General features: G+C 34.5%; 3 protein-coding genes and 1 long non-coding RNA gene across 5 annotated transcripts; 2 read left to right on the top strand and 2 right to left on the bottom strand.

The window, feature by feature from the left end:
- Window positions 1-587: 587 nt before the first annotated feature.
- E(z) (histone-lysine N-methyltransferase E(z)) lies at window positions 588-5780 on the top strand. Of its 2 annotated transcripts, XM_075306389.1 has the most exons (9): window positions 588-899; window positions 958-1773; window positions 2979-3139; window positions 3335-3349; window positions 3898-3998; window positions 4325-4511; window positions 4573-4709; window positions 4780-5212; window positions 5283-5780. In XM_075306389.1, exons 1-9 carry the CDS (start codon window positions 775-777, stop codon window positions 5690-5692), a joined length of 2385 nt encoding a protein of 794 aa, XP_075162504.1. In that variant the 5' UTR covers window positions 588-774; the 3' UTR covers window positions 5693-5780. The 2 variants fall into 2 exon arrangements, with proteins under 2 accessions (XP_075162504.1, XP_075162505.1); XM_075306390.1 differs by lacking the exon at window positions 3335-3349 and having other exon boundaries at window positions 589-899.
- LOC142235139 (chromosome transmission fidelity protein 8 homolog) lies at window positions 5685-15535 on the bottom strand. The gene is made up of 3 exons (XM_075306394.1): window positions 15383-15535; window positions 6146-6272; window positions 5685-6075 (listed from the first exon to the last, which is right to left on the bottom strand). The coding sequence occupies exons 1-3, from the start codon at window positions 15400-15402 to the stop codon at window positions 5776-5778; spliced, it is 447 nt and encodes a 148-aa protein (XP_075162509.1). The 5' UTR covers window positions 15403-15535; the 3' UTR covers window positions 5685-5775.
- hay (ATP-dependent DNA helicase hay) lies at window positions 6792-9511 on the bottom strand. Its single transcript, XM_075306388.1, has 3 exons — window positions 9364-9511; window positions 8264-9304; window positions 6792-8200 (listed from the first exon to the last, which is right to left on the bottom strand). Exons 1-3 carry the CDS (start codon window positions 9413-9415, stop codon window positions 6885-6887), a joined length of 2409 nt encoding a protein of 802 aa, XP_075162503.1. The 5' UTR covers window positions 9416-9511; the 3' UTR covers window positions 6792-6884.
- On the top strand, window positions 9965-10654 carry LOC142235140 (uncharacterized). Its single transcript, XR_012721807.1, has 2 exons — window positions 9965-10083; window positions 10149-10654. It is a non-coding gene; the product is annotated as an uncharacterized LOC142235140 (long non-coding RNA).
- Window positions 15536-15541: the final 6 nt, after the last annotated feature.

Genomic DNA, 15541 nt, shown 5'->3' on the forward strand with positions numbered 1-15541 from the left:
ATTCCTTTGATCCTTTGTATAGTTTCGGAACAAAAATATGGTCCGTGTTTGATTTATAAACCCGCACAAATAGTTTTTAATAAATGAATTATTTCTTAATTCACATTGCAAATGGCGCCGTGCTATAAACGTCAGTTTTTCAACACGAAAAAAACAAAGTATCACAAATGGAAAAAATTTCGCAAATTTTTCGCATTTTTTGGTTTTGTATGGAGTTTCAACGCGAAAACCGAACAGAGTACCGGCCTTTCGGACTTAATTTATAATGTGCACAATATATGGGATATGTTCGTCACGAGCACTGTCGTCCGGAATAACAGATAGTCTGTAAAGCGCATAATGAGCTTTACAGACTATAAGTTATTCCGGACAGAATGTCGGTGTTTGTAAAGAATCTTACAGTGTGTCGGATGTATACGACTTGTCGGCGATGACTAAATAATCGGTAAATATGTTATCGACCCCATAAACATGCAGCAGTATCGATTATGCCTTCGGACTTAACTTATAATGTGCACAATATATGGGATATGTTCGACACGAGCTTTGTCGTCCGGAATAACTGATAGTCTGTAAAGCGCATAACCCTTGACAATCATCGGCTTTTGGTGTTGATCATCGTTGGTCAGACGAATTCGAGATGCGTGAGGGGGACGATGGAACGCTTTTGATTTAGGATTTAATTTGAAAAGAAATAGTGGCCAAATAATCTTCGAGTAACTGGACAACGGGAAGAAAAGAAATACGTTTGCAAACGTTTTTCCGGTTTTCAGCATGGCTAACAACACAAAAGTTTCCCTGGAATGGAAGCGCCGAGTTAAAAAGGAGTACATCAAAATAAGGCAACAAAAGCGATACAAAAGGGCGGACGAAATTAAAGAAGCTTGGATAAAAAATTGGTATGTTTACGAAGGGTAACCAAATAACAACCATCTAATTATTTACTTTCTTCTCCAGGGATGACCATAATTACAACGTGCAGGACCTTTATTGCGAACCAAAATTATGGCAAGCGCAACCGTACGATCCACCTCATGTCGATTGTGTTAAAAGAGCAGAAGTAACAATATACAACGGCGGTGGTACACAACAAATTCCAATCTGTATCATTAATGCCGTGACACCTATACCTACAATGTATACATGGGCACCTACCCAGCAAAACTTTATGGTTGAAGATGAGACTGTGTTGCACAACATTCCCTATATGGGTGATGAAGTTTTGGACAAAGATGGTAAATTTATTGAAGAATTAATAAAGAACTATGACGGCAAGGTTCATGGTGACAAGGATCCATCTTTTATGGATGACACAATTTTTGTGGAATTAGTTCATGCGTTGATGCGCACCTATCCCAAAGAAATCGAGGAAATAACAGGAGTGCCATTAAAAATTGAACCCATTAAAAGCAACACCACAGAAAGCAAAGATAACAACTCCCAAACTGATGATGATAAGGACAAAGTGAAAAGCGAAGAAGAAGGTAAAGACGATAAAGTTGCTGAAAACCAAACATCTAAAAAGGATGATGCTAAGAATGATGGTGAAAATGATGGATCGAAAAAAGATTCTACCTCTAAAATAGACGATGCTAAGGATGATGGATCGAAAAATGATACTACCGACGTAGGTGAAGTAAAAGAAGAATCAAAAACTAATGAAGAGTCCTTGGAGAAACTTACGGAGAAGTTGCCGTTCCCACCTCCCATTATATTCCAAGCAGTTAGCTCCAACTTTCCCGACAAAGGAACACCACAAGAGCTTAAGGAAAAGTAAGTATAATATGATAAAAAAAAAGCTATGTATCAATTGATAACATTACGTATTCAAAAGACTGGTGGTATTTGAGAAAGTCTCACAGTATGAAACGGCAAAAGTTGTGATTTGGTAATACAGCGGATTTCATTATTAATTTAAATTAGTAACCATGAACTAAGATCTTGCTGACTTTGATCCAAACTAAGGGCGTTTTCGTTTCGCAAAAATATGTTGCCTTGGGGTTACACTACTTTTTTACTCATTGCATTTTCGCCCAAATGATAGTGTCATTCCAAAGTTATTGTTAATTCATAATATTGTGCGCGATATAGGATCCAAAATCTTTGACAGTTTCTTTCATATTTTGCAATCAACTTCGAGAATGTTGCACCTTTTTTCCCAATCGAAATCGCCATAAGTCAACTAGTTCTAGAAGCGAGAAATCTTCTACATAAATGAATTTTCCTGTAAGTGTATCGAAAGTTGTTTGTCTTCGAATATAATGATATCACCGAGAAAATACAGCAACGAACTGTCTAACTGAACTAAAAAGACATGTGAAGTGATACATGGTTAGAATGCCATTTTACATAGAAAGGCTAATTCCCAAACACCACTTTTCTCAGCTATAAAGCATAGATCTCGTTTCATTAGGCTAAACATAAAAACGACATAATATATTAGTTGACAACCTGTGGGCTCACAATGGACTTGTTATTTAATCGTTTCTAAACACATTTACATATAAACACTAGTTTATAGACTCAAACGCATTGAATATATTTTTCTTAGGTCAATTAATTTCTTTACTCCTGAAACATCTTCTTTGGACAAATGCAGACTTATATCACTTAAAACACTTGAGAATAGAAGAATGCTTCAGTCACAAATGTTTCTATATATTATTGTCTAGTAGATTGTTCTGATTTGCTTAAACTTTTGCATTTGAATGTACCTCCAAGGCTTCTGCGTCATAATAAGTTCTTTTACGTTCCATTACATAGAACGAATTATTTTTGTAATGAGCCTATAACAAGGGCTTTAAAAGAGATCAACAGAATCAATGAATACAATTTGGATTTAATGGTTAATATAGAAAAATTCGCTAATTTACTAGATCTTATATATTTTTAGTTTCAAGTCCTAGTCTGTAAGGAATTTTGTTATTCCATAGACTGAAATAAATAAATAAACTAAACGCCTTTACATTTTAAAATAGATACATCGAACTCACCGAACATCAAGATCCCGAACGTCCACAGGAATGTACGCCAAATATAGATGGTGAAAAGGCTGAAAGTGTTTCACGTGAAAGGACCTTGCATTCATTCCATACCCTTTTTTGTCGGCGTTGCTTCAAATATGATTGTTTCCTACACCGTAAGTATTGCTCATTATTTCTCCAAATTATTTGAATGAAATATTTTCTATTTTTTTACTCCTTATTTTTTTTTTGTTACTTAAAAATTTCAATTTTAAAACAAATGCTTTTGTGCATTATGTTAATATTTGTTCCAAAAACCATATTGAGAGTATATGAAAATAAAATATCTTTAATATTTACCACAAATTCAGGCCATCCAACTCACGGTGAGTTGTAGCTGTTCTATGTTTTATTACTTAATGTTGCTAATTCATATCATTGTTCCATTTTTACCATTCGATGTTTCTTATCATCCTGCTCAAAATTATGAAGAACATTAACAAAAGAAAACAATCAACAAACAAATATCATTCCTAACATTATTCTTCAAATAAGCGATATGTATCAAAATCGTGAAACAACCTTCTTTTAATTTCTATGATTATTCAATTTGTGAATATGATTTGCTAAATTTGCACATTTACATAATTCTACGCATTTCTCTCCATGGTGTCAGATTGTGCGATAATATTTTTACCATATACCCGAATTGGCATTGTCTTATTTTGTTACATGATTTCCTTGAAAATATTACCAAAATGCTTTTATCCATTGCAAACTATTTTTCCAACATTGTTTCGATTTTAACATTTACAGTGAATCTATATTAGTATCATTCCAAAATTAATCAGTGGTAACAACAAACTCAAACTCATCTTGAACAAGTATTTTACAATAATTTCCCAATTAATACAATATTGCTTATGTTTCATAGGTCTGCAAGTCGGACAGGCTGGTCCAAATTTGCAAAAACGTCGGTTTCCTGAAATCAAACCATTTACGGAACCCTGTAGCAACAATTGTTATATGCTTTTGGTAAGTATGTTTTATACGATGCAATATTTCTTGAATCCTTTTCTAGCGTTGGTTTGATCGAATTGATGATTCCAAAAAGTCGACATTGACTTTTGGTGAAAAAGTCTATTTTCGACTTTTATATATTTGTAAATTAGGTGCAATCTCATATGAAACCATGCCACTCTATGTTAGTTTATGAAAAAAATTAGGAGAAGAGAAAATTAACGGAGGTGCTTGGCAAAGGCTCTGATCCAAAGGAGTTAATAATATCAGAGACTTCATTATTAATGTGTTTTGCATAACGACTAGCCCTCATTCAATTAAGCTTCATATAATATTTTTAGGATGGCATGAAAGAGAAAATTGCAGCGGATAGCAAAACACCACCTGTGGATTCCTGCAATGAAGCCAGCTCTGAAGATAGCAACGATAGCAACAGTCAATTCAGTAATAAAGAGTTTAACAATGATCAAACTAAGGAAGCTGGTACAGTAACGAGTGCAGCCTCAGCTGAAATTAATTCTATAATGGGTAAGATTATCATAATTGCGGTTTTCATTGTTCTTGGATATAAGCATGTTTTCCATTCTAGCTGGTATGATGAATACTTCGAATTCTAAGTGTGATTGGACTGGTGCTGATCAATCGCTGTTTCGTACATTACACAAAGTTTTTCTTAAGAATTATTGTGCCATCGCACAAACAATGCTAACTAAAACTTGCCAACAGGTAACTTTAAGGACACGTACTTAGCAATGTAGTATGACATTTTCATCCATTTATGTTTTTACAATTTAAGGTTTACGAATTTGCCCAGAAAGAAGCTGCTGAGTTCAGTATAGAAGAATTACGCCAAGATTATACTCCACCACGCAAGAAGAAAAAGAAGCAGCGTTTGTGGTCATTGCATTGTCGCAAAATACAACTGAAGAAAGACTCTTCTTCCAATCACGTCTACAATTATACACCATGCGATCACCCAGGTCCATGTGATAGTACCAACTGTTCGTGTATACAAACACAAAACTTTTGCGAGAAGTTTTGCAATTGTAGTAGTGACTGTCAAAATCGGTTTCCCGGGTGTCGTTGCAAGGCGCAATGTAATACTAAGCAATGTCCTTGCTATCTGGCCGTACGAGAATGTGATCCTGATCTATGCCAGGCATGTGGAGCAGATCAATTCAAATTAACGAAAATTACTTGCAAAAATGTTTGTGTGCAGAGAGGCTTACGTGAGTATTCCAACATTTGTTATCCACGGTTTTAAAGATTTTGATAATCATACATTATCATTTATTACAGATAAGCACTTACTTATGGCTCCTTCGGATGTCGCTGGCTGGGGGATATTCTTGAAAGAGGGTGCACAAAAAAACGAATTCATATCCGAATACTGTGGAGAAATTATATCACAGGACGAAGCCGACCGTCGTGGAAAAGTTTACGACAAATATATGTGTTCATTTCTTTTTAACTTGAACAATGATTTCGTTGTTGATGCCACTCGAAAGGGTAATAAAATTCGTTTCGCCAATCATTCCATTAATCCTAATTGCTATGCCAAGGTTATGATGGTTACCGGAGATCATCGTATTGGAATATTTGCTAAACGCGCTATTCAACCGGGAGAAGAACTGTTCTTTGACTACAGATATGGTCCCACAGAACAATTGAAATTCGTTGGAATTGAGCGTGAAATGGAAATTGTTTAAATGTTCTCTAAATTGCTTTTTTATTTTTTATTTCTTTTGATTCTCAAATACATACATAATAAATAAAATTAAATATAACTCTCTTAAACAGATTTCGCCACGTTGGCTATAATAGGTTTTGGTCTGGATTTAAATGTTAACTTTTTGGTAACAATGGCTTGTACGGTATATTCAGTGCGTTGTTTGCTTTTATTTTCCAATGCAACTGTGTTATCCAGCAAAGTACGATCTACAGTTTTATTCATAATACTGGTATTCATATTAGTAGTCGTTTGATCCAACAAATGTTGACCCTCATTCGTTTTAGATTTCTCTAAGACTGCAAATGGTTTCTCCAATTTTTGCTCTCTGCCCTGTAGAATATGGTGTCCTATAATTAAAATCTACAAATAAAAAAACATAATGGAATTAATTCACAGTTTATTTTTGTTTTGCGTTGGAAATAATCATCACCGGTTGCCCATATTTGTTGTAGTAAAGATCACCCACAAATTGGTCATGCATATCTTCGTTAGTCCTCACCTCCAAATCTCCTTGGAGTTCTACAATAGCCCACTCTTTCAATCCTCCAGAAGTTTTTCTGTAATGAAGATAGTGAAGATCTTAATACACAATAGCTAAAAAAATACAATAAAATGTATCCAAAATTAGCAAAAAATCATTATATCATTCGACTTCAAGAACTACAGAATTATACCGTTATCTGGAGACAAGGGATTTCTTTAGATATTTGTACGCCAATTGGAAGAATGTATGTACGATGTATTCTGGATTGTAATGTCTATGAAAAAATGTTTGTGGGTTCTTTTGTTTAATCTCTTTGTGCTCTACAATAATGAGGTTGTTCAAATCGTTTTTTCCATTAACGAATTTATAATTGCAATTGATGTAGCCATCTTTCCATACCATTAATATTTCTCATGAATGATACAAAATTCCAACAAATATTTTTGTATTTGCTTATTTACTTTTTACTGACATTGTGCATATATTTTTGTTATTTTTGGGCAAGTGAGGCTAATTGCACCATTGTCGACTCGCTATTCGTTAGTGTGACTTGTCTTTCAAAATAGAAGTACCCATGACGAAAACAAAATACTTATTTCAAAAGAAAGATGTTTTTTATTATATATGAGTTTACATTAAACAAATTTAGATGAATATTACATGCATATACATAATAACAATTTGATTAAACACCCCGGAATTTCTTAAATAACGGATGAATATTTCCTGAATTCTTTTTACGATGTTCATAGTAAATGGCATCGTCGCCGCCAGACATTGAACTGAGGCCGCCAGCACGTTTTGATGACGTCGAAGCACCGGGGCGATATCCCGGTTCCCCAGGTACTTTTTCGTCTTCGCAATCCAAATCGGAAGCTGAAAGAACTTGTTGTAACAGTTGTGCTTGTTCCTCGCGATTTTTATAAAATAAATCTGGATCTGAGTCCATACCGCTAAGATGTGTAATGACCTTATAACTGTAACCTTGATTAACAAGGAAACGTTGACGTTTACGAGAATAACTCATTTCCATAGTATCTTGTGAGACAAGCGTATAGAAGAAAGCATTGTATTCCTCTGCAATTGCACCCTTCTTCGCACGCAAAATACGACCTAAACGCTGAGCTTCTTGACGACGAGAACCACCATGAGATGAAATTTGTATCAAAACATTGGCTTCAGGCAAATCGAAACTAGTATCGGCGACTTTTGAAACAAAAATTGTATTTACTTTTTGATTGAATTTGAAATTTTGTAAAATTTGTATACGCTCATTTTGGGATGTTGGTCCATAAATGAATGGCTTATTCATTTTTATAGCATAATGCTTCAAGGCGAACACGTTATCGGAGAACACAATAGTTTTGTCTCCTCGTAGCTCATGATATTTTATAAGAAATTGACAGCTGCGGAATTTGGAAGGATTCATTACATACAATAACATTTTCTTCGATGTTTTCGTCGTTAAATATTCGCGATAAAATTCAGGAGACATTGGACACCAAACTTCAGCACACTGAACACGAGCAATGTAACCTTTTTTCTGCAATTCCAACCAGTTGGCTTCGTAAAGCTTAGGACCAATAAGGAAGTTTAAATCTGCAATTTTATCATCTTCGCGCAAAAGTGTGGCGGTAAGACCAAGTTTGCAATGGGATTGTACAATCGTTAATACTCTACGAAACATTTTTGCAGGAATAGTGTGTACCTCATCCAAAACCATAATACCCCATTCTTGCTCTTGTAACCAACGCATAGTTTGCTCTGCCTCCCATGAACGTTTCTGCGTGTGTGTTATCATAGAATATGTTGTTACCAAGATGCCACAACCCATTGGTTTATCTTTAGCCTCCGAAGTAAAACGACAAATCATGCTGTCGTCAGCAGTAGACCACATTTTGAATTGCTGTTTCCACTGTTCCACTGAAACACCACTGTTACATAAAACTAATGCCCGCTTTCGAACAGTGCAACAAGCTGTAACTCCCACCAATGATTTACCTGTAGACAAAACAATCGAACTTAGTGCCATTTACGCAATGTGTAAAATTGTAACTAACATACCGGCACCACAAGGAAGTACAATAACTCCTGAGCGGGCTCGACCATTACCAAACATTTTACGTAAACTTTTTTCTTGGTACGGTCTCAGAACAGCAGCTGGCTTCAAATCGATATTAATATCTGGATTATGGGTATCATTTCGAAAATCGTACTCTGCCAGCAGAGGATGTTCGATTTCTATGCATCGCTTCTGAATTACTTCAATTTTTTCTTGGCTAACTTCAAATGACACCGTATTTAAATTCGCCTCGTCCTCATCCTCTTCCTCGTTATCAATCTTATCATAGAAGTTTGTAATATCATCAGGTACTGCTACGGTGCCATCCGCATTGGTTGTAGTTGCAGACACATTAGCAACTGTTTTTCCATCAGTCTTGGTTGTACCTTCTGGTAACTTAGTTCCAAATTGTGTAATTGCTTGTTTTTCCAATGTGCCCTGGATGAATCCATCTCCTTCTTCTCGCTTAAGGCGACATTGTTGAATGACAGGATCTTTTAAAAGCTTTTGCAAAATATCTGGATGCGGCGATTCAATAAAATAACGATTGTGTTTTAAAACTAGCTTAACTTTGCCATATGACAATGTACATAGTTTAATAAATTCTACAATGCCCTCGGGTATTGTGGTTTTACTTAATCTCTTGAGATATTCCACAATATCATGGGTTTGCAGGCCCACAGAGACCGCTGCATATAAACTGTAGGCAGTGAGTTTATATTCATGGATGTGTTCAGGTCTACAAACGGGTTCTGAGATGGCAATTAAGAAGTCATGTGCGTGCTTATATACAGGAGAAAATGATTCCAAAAATATATGACCATTAGGAGCTACCCATAGGGGTCGGTTGTTATGGTCGGCCTTGAGATCCATTTGTGAACGATAATCTTTAGCTCCATATTCATCTGTCATAATTCCATCATCATTTGTCTCAGCATTTTTGGAAGCAGCACCAGGGATACCGTCCGCTTCGCTAAAATCCATGGTGTCATTGTCCTCCACCATTAGGGAGTATGCATCGTCTTCCGCTCTGCGTTTTTTACCTTAGAATTAATACAACATTTCTTTATATGGGACCACGATGTTTGGATATATCACCTACCAAATTTTTCTGAACCAAATTTATCCTTTTTCGATTTCTTTGGTGGACCCATTTCTATTTCACCGGACTGCCAAGAGACACAACAATGCACTGCAGAAAATTATCATATGGTGCCGAAAGCGTCCTCAGTTGCAAAGGAATGTATCTTACGTTTAAAGTACTAATATCAACCATGATGCAGAAGACAATTTCCATAAATAATGGGATGTTTAGACTTACGTTTTTTTGTTGAACATACCCAATAAACACAGGATGAGCGTTTTTCAAATGCAACAACTTTTCAGTTTGAGGGTAAATATAATTTTCAACATAAATTCAACTTGACTTGAAACAGCTCATCTTCAATATATCTTCAAATTGATTGCGAATTACTTCAAATTTGCCAAAATGTTGATGAAATCTTTGAAAAGGTGTTGAAGATAATATGTGAAAACTTTGACAAAACACTACGCTAAAATGCAACGAAAAAACCATGTGGTTTTCAATACTTATTTATGCAACGAAGTTCGTGGTCAATTGGAAGAAATAAAAAAATGGAAAATTTTAGACAAATAACTGAATTTACTCCAAATAGTTTAGAATAATAGGCAAGTGAAAATAAAAAAAAACATTAAGGAAGTCACTAAATGTATATCTCTTTGCAGAAAACTAAAATTATGGATTCTACGTTCTTGAAAACATTAAAAAGCTGTGACTGCTTCAAATAGTTTATAATAATTGGTAAGTCAATATGAAAAATTAAATCAACACTTTAGAGAAGTCACTAAATTTAAATCTTTTTGCAGAAAACCAAAATCTTTGGATGCTACATTCGTGGAAACATTAAGAAGCTGATCAATGAAAAATGAGTGGCTTATCGGCAAGAAAAAGTTTCTAGAAACCTTTCAAAGTGCAACCAATTAAAATTGTTAAAAACAACCAATTGTTAAAATCAACAACTTCTGGATGAAAATGTGCATCACATCGTCAGTTTAATTTACATCCTATTATCAGTTTAAAATGGATATTTTGTGAATTCCTTCTGCTGGAAATCTATTCTAACACGCGGTCCAGCACGTTCTAGTTTCAAATTTTAATGCTGTTTTATGACACCAACAGGAAGGAAATCCATTTATCAATGCAAAAGTGTTTACAAATAATGTTTAAGATATTTAATGTTTTGTTCTTATTTGTTGATATGTTAAATAAGATTATTATTTTTCAATTGGTATTGTAGTGTATTATTTAGTGAAGTCTATTATTATATATTTTATTTTGACGAAAATGAATAAATTATACAAAATTCATAGAATTTTGGCTTTGACTTTGAAGTGGGGATATCATTCATACAAATTTTGGTTGAAAAGTATTTGCAACGATGTTAATTTATAATTTGACTCGCATCAAAAATTGTTTGAGAAATTATTGAGTAGCGATACATTTCAATTTGAGGATAACACTTGAGATATTATTGCTAATGTGTTGAAATTTACTGTTGAGGGTAATGTCTGTTTTTTGTTGAGAACGCGATTTTCTCAACTTGTATATTACCCTAATCCTTTGAAAAAATGTTTGAAAAATTTTTGAAATATAGCATTTTTCAAACGTTTGTGTTTATTGGATATAACAAAAATTTAATGGTTTTGTTCCTTAAGGTGGGTACTAAGTTCGAGTTTAGCCGCTAAAATCGCTAAAGTGAAAACTAAATCAGTAAGAAAAAGGCATAGAACACGGATTAACGCTAGGCTTCCCAGATGGCAGGGATTCGCCTAGATTGTCCCGGAATTTCGTCTCCAGGAAGTGTCCCGAATCTTTCACAAAATTTGCAAAAAATCCCGGAATTTCATTTATACAAGGTTTTATTGTTTTTTCACATTTTGGAAAAGAAAACGATTTGAAATTAAATCGCTTTCAAAAAAACTTTTGGTTTGGATTTCCATAACTTTTAAGTGTACATTTGTTGTGTCAGATTTTATACCATTTTATTCAATCCCATCACTATTGGAAACAAATCGAATCACTGTCATTCGAATCATCAGCTGTTACTTGAGCAGAAAATGTAACAAAATACCCTGCCAGCATTTCAAAGTTCCATTTCATCCTCATCGCTACCACCGACTCGTAAGTGACACCACTATTCGCATGAAAGTATTTTGCCATCACTATTGTTAGAAGAGCCATTTTATATTTTGCGAAACACCAAGCACAACTAGCTTTTTATAATTTATTTAAATAAAAACGGTAACGAAGTGCTGAAAACATAGTTATTTCGCTTAAAATTGTGAAAGGTATATTGGTGAACAATTGTTTACTTTCCAAATGGAATAAAATGATAGTTTTTTCAAATATTTTTCCTCCATTGGGAATAAAAGCACTGGCTGATAGACGCTACAACATGTAACTTGCAACTTGTAACTCAAGATCAATCTTTTATTAATGCACGAAAATAAGTTAACTGTGATGTGCTAGTCGTATAAATGTTTTATTCATGAGAATTTATAAATGTTTAATAAAATTAATAAAGATCTAAACAATCGTGTTTTACAATGATTCTATTACAACTATCTTAAAATTCACTTTGTCTGATTGTTTGAAGGGGCTCTTATTGGCGTCCTTCTAAATGTATCCAGAAGGGCACCTAATAATTGCACTCTTGCGATACTTTTTTGTAGTAACTTGGCGTGGTTACTACAAATCCGAGGAGTTTTGGATATCGTATACGACTGTTTTCGACGTAGTGGAGATTCTCAGAAGCGCCCCCAAATTCAAAAAATGTACGCAAATATCTATTTTTTATACCCTGCGCCACACTGTGGAACAGGGTATTATAAGTTAGTGCATATGTTTGTAACACCCACAAGGAGACGAGATAGACACATGGTATCTTTGGCAATAATGCTCAGGGTGGGTCCCTGAGTCGACATAACCATGTCCGTCCGTCTGTCTGTGAACACATTTTTGTGATCAAAGTCTAGGTCGCAATTTAAGTCCAATCGCCTTCAAATTTGGCACATGTTCCTAATTTGGGTCAGAATAGAACCCTCTTGATTTTGGAAGAAATCGGTTCAGATTTAGATATAGCTCCCATCTTTCGCCCGATATGCACTAATATGGACCCAGCAGCCAGAGTTTTATACCGATTTGCTTGAAATTTTGTACAAACATAACACTTAGTCGTATAGTCAAGTGTGCAAAATTTGATTGAAATCGGTTCAGATTTAGATATAGCTCCCATATATATCTTTCGCCCGATATGGACTTATATGGTCCCAGAAGCCAGATTATTGGCCGAATTTGGTTGAAATTTTGCACTAGGAGTACAATTAGTAGTATAGTCAAGTGTGTAAAATTGGATTGACATCGGTTCAGATTTAGATATAGCTCCCATATATATCTTTCGCCCGATATGGACTAATATGGTCCTAAAAGCCAGACTTTTGACCCAATTTGGTTGAAATTTTGCACAGGGAGTAGATTTAGCATTGTAGCTATGCGTGCCAAATTTGGTTGAAATCGATTCAGATTTAGATATAGCTCCCATATATATCTTTCGCCCGATATGCACTTATATAAATTTTGCAGAAGGAGTACAATTGGTAGTATAGTAATGTGTGCCAAATTTTATTGAAATCGGTTCAGATTTAGATATAGCTCCCATATATATATGTTTTTCTGATTTCGACAAAAATGGCCAAAATACCAACATTTTCCTTGTTAAATCGCCACTGCTTAGTCGAAAAGTTTTAAAAACGATATGGTATCTGTTGAACTCTGTTCAACCCACATTTTTCCATGAATTGAACTATTTATTTATGTGTTGAATTATTATTATACTTATGAATTGAATTATCATTTACTTGTAAGAAACAACAATGGATTAATTGACTTATTAAATGTACTTAATTGTTGAACTTATGTTGACTTAGCCAAATTTGAGTTAAATTAGTTTAAAAGCGGTAACACTAGAACTTTTCTATGCTAGTCAGAGAAAGGTCTTTTCCTTTGTATCTTTGAAGTAGTTGTCCTTCTCTATCATGAATTGAATTGTCCTTCTCTATCATGAATTGAATTGTCCTTCTCTATCTATGAATTGTAACTTCATTTTTGTGCATAGTCATTGAACTGGTAAGCTGCCGCCGTCTGCAATAAAATATCTCTGTTATTAACTGAAACTGATACTGCCTTTTTTCTTTTTCTGGTTTTCTGATCAAACTATTCTGGGAGCCTAATCTCACATACAGTCCATTCCAGTCGTATCAACCCGGAATCTGTTCATGGTCCATTCGAACCTTCAAGGAACTTTCTGAGATTGTTGAACTTGTCGGATTACATCCACCGCTGTATAAAATTTTTGACGATTTTTTTTTGGATCACGTCCACCGCTACATTAAACATTTTGAGGGAAATCTTCATAATTTTACCATGGAAAATTTAGATCTACAAAGTGGTGCAGGGTTATATAGACGGCCCCGCCCGACTTTAGACTTTCCTTACATGTTTTTTAATTAACGTTTCTCTGCGAAATGCATTTTTACAAGTTATAAGTCAAGTCTATACTGACTGCTAACATATCAAAGTTCGATTTTATCCCTATCACTACCATAGACTCTTTAGTGACACTATAACAATCCCCAACTCTGATGCGAAATATACCCAAACCATGTCCATGGAGATATCAAAATTGCCAGTATAGAAAGGCATCTCGGAGCTTAAGTTTGTTCGCCAGAACTGAAAGTAATATACAAGTAAAAATAAGTTTAGGTTTCCGTTTTTAAAAAACAAATTTTCCCACAAATGTTTATGTTTGATATAAAATCATGGGAGAAAGTTTCAGAGGCTCCAAGATATTTACCCTGCCAACATTTTTTGAGTTTGGGGGCGCTTCTGAGAATCACCACTACGTCGAAAACAGTCGTATACGATATCCAAAACTCATCGGAAAAGCGCCGTCACTATTGAGAAGTTGTACCACGCCAAGTTACTACAAAAAAGTATCGCATGAGTGCAATTATTAGGTGCCCTTCTGGATACATTTAGAAGAACGCCAATAAGAGCCCCTTCAAACAATCAGAGAAAGTGCATTTTAAGATAGTTGTAAAAGAATCATTGTGGTCAAGTAAAACACGATTGTTTAAATGTTTATTAATTTTATTAAACATTTATAAATTCTCATAAATATAACATTTATACGATTATCACATTTAACATATTTTTATGCATTAATAAAAGTTTGATGTTGAGTTACAAGTTGCAAGTTACATGCTGTAGCGTCTATCAGCCAGAGCTTTTATTCCCAATGGAGGCAGCGTGTCGGGAAAAATATTTGAAAAACTATCACTTTATTCCATTTGGAAAGTCAAAAATTGTTCACCAATATACCTTTCACTATTTTAAGCGAAATAACTATGTTTTCAGCACTTCATTATCACTTTTATTTAAATAAATTATAAGAAGCTAAGAAGCTAGGGATTTCAGAGTTTGCTGACAATAACAAATTTACCAAGTGATAAAATGTAGTCTATTTTCGAACAATTTGACTGTTTTCGTTGTCCCGATAAATCCCGGAATGTACGGCACAATGTCCCGGATTTCGGCAACCCTAATTAACGCTTGATACGTATTTCAAACTTAAACGTTTTCGTTATGAAGCGTCATTTATTAAGAAAAACTCTAGAAAAATCAACCTAAAAAAATATCGTTGAAACCTAAACCAGCTTGTCTTCACGGTTATTGTTTCAATGAATTTGGAAAGGTGAAATGTTACGCGATCAAGGTCTTTTCCATACATAACTTGACATTTAATAAAATATATATATTTTTGCACCATTAAAATAGCTTTCGTGGAGAAACCGACCACAGCACCCACATTCATATAAGGTAAGAACGTTTCTGAAGACTTTCATTTTTATGTCATTTTCAGAATGTATCGAAAGTATGCCTTAGGCCCACTGTATGTATTGGTAAGTAGAACCAGAAGATTGTCGATCAAAAGCAATACTTTCAGAACAATTGCAAAACAATTATAGAAAAATGTACTTACGTTCTTATTAACACAGGCATACTATTCTATTATTATATGTTAAACTATCACAATTTTAATTATTATTTTCTCCTCACTAAACTATCTCAACCGATGCCGCCTTTATCCAGCTGTTAAATGAAAACAATAACCAGTGTTACCAAATTAATAAATCAAGCC

This window comes from Haematobia irritans, chromosome 4 (assembly GCF_050003625.1).
Source record: "Haematobia irritans isolate KBUSLIRL chromosome 4, ASM5000362v1, whole genome shotgun sequence".
In the NCBI taxonomy this organism is placed as follows: Eukaryota; Metazoa; Arthropoda; class Insecta; order Diptera; family Muscidae; genus Haematobia; species Haematobia irritans.